This window comes from Elephantulus edwardii, unplaced genomic scaffold (genome assembly GCF_000299155.1).
Source record: "Elephantulus edwardii isolate Elephantulus edwardi_28Jun2011 unplaced genomic scaffold, EleEdw1.0 scaffold00005, whole genome shotgun sequence".
Lineage (NCBI taxonomy): Eukaryota > Metazoa > Chordata > Mammalia > Macroscelidea > Macroscelididae > Elephantulus > Elephantulus edwardii.
The window spans coordinates 6,485,669-6,491,511 of NW_006399755.1; the positions used below are offsets into that span (position 1 = coordinate 6,485,669).

General features: G+C 35.6%; 1 protein-coding gene across 1 annotated transcript in view; it reads right to left on the bottom strand.

Moving 5' to 3' along the window:
* EPS15 (epidermal growth factor receptor pathway substrate 15) overlaps nt 1-5,843 on the bottom strand; it is a 193,335-nt gene that overhangs the window by 102,778 nt on the left and 84,714 nt on the right. Inside the window, exons 9-10 of the mRNA XM_006879667.1 lie at nt 1,236-1,325; nt 151-296 (exon numbers count right to left, since the gene is read on the bottom strand). Of these exons, the coding sequence (XP_006879729.1) occupies nt 151-296; nt 1,236-1,325 (236 nt within the window). The remainder of the gene's footprint in view (nt 1-150; nt 297-1,235; nt 1,326-5,843) is intronic.

The window sequence follows — 5,843 nt, forward strand, 5'->3', positions numbered from 1 at the left end:
AAAACAGTGCAACAATGAATGAATGAAAACCCAAAATCTCTGTAAATGTTCATTAAAACTAATAAAATTTAATAAAAAAAAGAAGAAGAGACATCAAAGAACTGATACAAAACCATGTTGTTTGAAAAATAAATGTAAAAAAAGACCTACCAAATATGAGCTAATAAGGCAGAAGGTAAACCTGTCTTCAGGAAGATCTCACGGACCTCCAGTCCAGAAACAAATCCATCTAAATCTTTATCAGTTTTCACAAAGATTTCATCATATTTAGCTTTTTCTGCAGGAGATACAACCCACTATAGGAGGGAAAAAGAAAATAAAGGTTTTTAGCCACAATAAAGCAAACTTTTGTCCATCTTTCAACTTATGAAGTTATCCATCACAAATTCTAAACATGTTTTTCCTCTAGCTACAACAACAGCATACCAGTTCCATCGCAACCCAAAGAAGAAAAATATAGCTCAGCTGGGACTCTATTTTTGGATGCTCATTTTACTTTATATAAATATACATACACACAAACACAAACACACACACACACAAAAAAAAAATATACACACACACACACACACACACATAAAAAATATAAATTCAGGCATAGTTAACTCTTGATTTATGGATTCTCGTATTAATACAGATATCTAGGAGAGTCTATATAAATAAAAATATTCAAGTAATCCTTAATCTTCTTTTTATTATCTTCATTTAAAGCTTCAGTTTCCAGAATTTTTAACTATAGCCCAAATTAACAATTTGCATCTTACTGAAAATATTTTTTCTTTTATGTAACTGATAAGCAGCAAGATTAGACAGAAAGACCTTGAGCAGCCAATAATTTAATTTGACCCCAAAGAATCAAGAGTTAACAAGAAAGTAAACAAAAATACTATGCAAGGGCAAGCATGCTATGTTAGCATGGAGCATCTGCTATCTCCAGGTTTAATTCTAGATAAATCAGGCAAGGCCAACGACAACAATCTTCTCTGAAACATGACATTATGTAGGTTCAACCAGAGAAAGCTTTACATATAAAACCCTTTGATTTTCCTTTCATTTTTACCAAATAATCAATTGTTAAATGCCATGCACTGTTAAAAAAATCCTTTAACACTGATAATCTATACCTGTCTTAATGGTGCTTTGGCAGGTAAAATGCTTACAGGTGGTAAGGAGTGGTAAGGTTCCTTGACTGATGCTGAAGAAGGGATTGACAGCACTGAGCCTGATATACTGACCGTTTTTCTCTTAGAAGGTGGCACCAAGGCTGGAGGCAAGGACATTGGCACAGGTTCCTTCTCCAGTGCACAGTATACCAAAAACATGGCCTTTAAAATAGATGAACCAAGGTCATATAGATAAAAACCACTCAATAACATTCACTTACTAACAAAAAAGCATCTTTAAGTTCCTAAAAATCCTTTTTGAAAGAAATAACAAAGAGTATGGAAAAAAGTAAAATGAAAAGGAGGGAAAAACAAAGAAGTCAAAGCAATTCTATGGGAGATAATGCTATGGAGCAAAAAAACCCAGGACACCTTCTAATAAAAGGTCTTACAATACCAAAAGCAAACAGTAATCTGGGAGGAAAAGAAATTTTGAAGGAAAAAAGGTAAAATTACTAATATCTTTTAATACAGAAAAAGCTCTTAAAAATAGACAACAAAAACTCCAACAGAAAAATTAATAAAGAATATGAACAGATATTTTACAGAAAGGGAGCTCTGTTGGCCACACAGTAAGAAGCTCGTCTGTAATCCTAAAGGCATACAGTTGAACCCACCAGCTGCTCCATGGCAGAAGGATGGGCAATCTCCCGTGCAATTACATTGCCTCTGAAAAACCACTGGACGGTCAGCTATTGGTTGATTCCAACTCGACAGCACATAACAATACAATTTTATAGAAAAAGAAACACAAATGACTCACACTTTAAACATAGGGAAATTAATTCAACTTGGCTCAGTAAGAAAATTAAACTTTAATACTATATCAGATAGCCATTTTTCACTCAACTGTAAACAATCCAAAAGTTTCAAAACACACTTCATTAGCTAGACACTGTGGAAGAACAAACAGATACTACTTCCACTGATGGATAACTGGTATATCTACCAAAGCGCAAATGTATTTCACCCTTACCACAACAATTTTACATTTGGGAATTTATATACTCTGATTTATCAACTTAGAAGAAAAATTATGTATGAAAGAGGTTATTAATTGCAGCATTGTTGGTGTCTGCACTTACAGGCCCATTAACAGCAGGCTGCTTATAAAAATTATGGTCCAGCCATATAACGAAATATTTTAAAACAAAAATTTATGAGAAATACGCTGTATCGTTAGCATGTTATTGTCAAAATTCAAAAGTTATACATTTAAATGGAAAGCAGTTTATTGCATGTAAAATGAATGATAAAAAAGACTCATGGCACTCTGTGAAAAGACACACAACAGAGACACTATGTATAATGGGTTCTTTTTTGTGTTGAGGAGGAAATGATCCATATTTGTTAATATTTAAATAAACAAAGCCTAGAATACATAAAGCAAGAAAAGTGATTGGATATTGTGTGGGTAGGAGCAAAAAGAGCAGTCGTAGAGCAGTTGGTTTAGTCCTATCAGTCTCATGGAAATGAGCGTTTTTCCCCTCAGGGAATACTTTCTTATATAGTTTTTGCTTTTAACAATGTAATTAAATGCATTACTTAACGGAAATGCCTAAATTAATATATAAAGCACTTGCACAAAGTAACCTGCAAACCAACTAACTGAGGCTAAACTGCCTCCATTTTTAAGTAACCCAGGGCACTTTCAAGACGTTCAGAGAATGAAGCATTTCGAAGACTATGTTCAAGTAAATTAAATTACTTTGTTACTTGAAACTTCAAGAAAGATGCCAGCATCAACCAGGGAGAAGACTGCCTATTTCTTCTTCCACTTAAAATTAAAATCTGTCCCCAGAAAGTATGCCTCTAATTCTAAACTCGGGTTTTTAAGTAAATATTTATTGAGCACCTTAATCCATACATCAACTGTTTTTAAAATCAATTCTTTTAGAGATTATGATTCTTTCTCAAATGAGGAAACTAAAGCACAGAAACATCAAGTAACTTGTCCAATATGGTATTTTTAAAAAGTGATAGAGGATTCAAACCAAGGCATATTCACTAAAAACATCATGCTTTTCCAAGTTTGGCTGCTTTATTAGCCATACACAAGTAAATTTACAATGCCCTGCTTTCTTCTACATTAGTTAAACTATCAGTAATAACTTCTTAAATTTAATCACAAGTGACAAGCTAACTCTTAATCCACCGAGCAAATTTTAGCAGAAATCACCTTAGCAGAAATGATATAGAAGGCTTGATAAAGCAGAGATTGCCAAACTCTACTCTCAAAATTTTGGATTCAATATATCTAAAGTAGGGCCCAAAAATGTACATTTTCAACAAGTTCCAAGATAAAGCTGATGCTATCTGTCTCTGGACCAATGACTAATGTAGGTCATAAGTATTCAACTTACACCAAAATGTGCCACCTATTTACAAGTCAACTTGGAAGAACTCAATTTCAGTGTTAGAAACACAAATTTGTTGTCTCCAAAAGCATGAAGTTCCCAAAAGAAAACAATCTAGTTAACACATACTTTGTATCAAATTCACAATACATGCACTATTATTAAGTTGGCAGTGAGCTAGCAAAAGTGACTAGTATGCTTATTAAAGGTCAGCACTCTTCTTACTGCAGATGGGACTCATTTCCTGGAAAAGTGGACACTAGATGCAAAAAAGCAGTGTTAGCCATCTGCTCTCAATAGAGAACATCTTTTTCTCTTGGTTAAAAAAACAGATTAACTTCATGTTGCCCCAAGTTATTTCCCTAACAAAATTAAAGCCCCAAAATTTTCCACCAAATAAAACAGTTAACAGTTTCTTTTTACTTTTATAAGGAAGTACTAGTAGCCTAATGACAAGTTGTGCTGCAATCCTGAAATTAAGTGGTTCAAATCCACCAGCTGCTCCGCGGAAAAAGGATGGGCAATCCAGCAGCTATGGGTCGGTTCCAACTCAATAGTACACAACACCACAATAAAATATAATGCTGTTTTATCACATTGTAATTTATCCTAAGCAATGTTTACACCTTAAAGAAATATGGACAATAACTAAAATGATGACTCATTTAAAAACTGAATCTGACAGGTTAACAAGTGTCTAAATTGAAATGCACTTAACAAATGCATTTATACAGATAGACACTTCACTAAAACATGTTATGTTGTTATGTGCCAGGAGTTGCCCATGACTCATAGCAACACTATATACAACAGCCCTAAACCCCGCTCAATCCTGTGCGGATCTCACTGTCTCCGACACACCTACCTCAATTACCCTAGTCACTGAATCAATCCACCTCATAGAGGGTCTTCCTCTCCTGTGCTGTTGCGCCACCCTCCCAAGCATGACATCTTTCTCCAATGACTGGTCCTCCTTGCAACATGTCCAAAGTATGTCAGATGAAGCTTCAGAATCCTTGCCTCCAAGGAGCAGCCTGCTTTAATGCACTCTAGGCTGAACCTGTTTGTTTTCTTAGCAGTCCATGGTATATTCAATATTCTTCTCCAACACCACAGCTCAAAGACGTCAATTCTCCTTCTAGCCTCCCTAGTCATTGTTCAGGTCTCTGACGCATAGCAAGTGATTGCAAAGACCATGGCCTGAAGAGAATATCTTTTGGATGATTTCAAACTAAAGCCATCAAAAATAAACTGTAAACTTACTTAGGGATAGAAAGGAGAAAGGGACTTTAATTTTACGGTTTTTAACAAAAGCCAATTATTACCAGCACTTTCTATGACCCTGTCATCACTCTCTGAGTTTATGTTCTCACATATTAGTGAGCATAAAAATCACCTGAACAAGTTTCTAAATTACAGGATGTTTGACACCCTACCCAAGAGCTTTTGATTCAATAGGTTTGGAGCAATAAGGGAGAATTTGTTGCAGATCATATTGAGAAAGAGTCCTTTTAAAAATTTCTTTAGATTTCCTTAGTTGAACTATCAATCACAACTTCTAAAAAATAGTACCTTGGGATGAACATATTAGCTTCTTATGTTTATCAGGTAATATAAGTTTTTTTTTCACCAATTTAGTTGAATAAAACACATATTAGATACTTTAAAGGGAGCTCTGGTTACCTGGTGTTAAGAAGCTGGGCTACAATCCCAAAGTCATGTGGTTGAAATGCACCAGCTGCTCTCTGGGAAACCAATGGGCAATCTCTTACTGTCTCTGAAAATCAGCTAGAAGATCAACTATGGGTCAATTTTTACTTGACAGCACACAATAAGACCTTTTTTGGCCAGTAGGCACTGTATTGTTGTTGGAACTGAGTTGGAAATGACCCATAGCTGACCCTCTAGTGGGTTTTCAGAGGCAGTCAATCACACAGGAGGAGACTGCCCATTCTACTTCTACGGAGCAGCTGGTGAATTCAAACTACATGCCTTTGGGATTGCAGCACAACTTCTTAGACCATCAGCATTTCCACTGTGTTAGGCACTTGAAATACAACAGTGACAAGACCCATTCATTTTCATAACCCAAAAGAACAAATCACATTAAAGGTTAATTTCAATACATAATCAGGATGGATGGTGAAGAGATTGATATTGTTCACAGCTTTAGTTTGCTTGGCTCCACAGTCAACACTCTTGGCACCAGCAGCCAGGAAATTAAAAGACGTATTGCCAAGGGACAGTCTCCTGTTAGGGATCTTTGCAAAGTTCTGAAGAGCAATGGTGTCTCTCTGGAGACTAAGGTGTGTCTGATACAGGC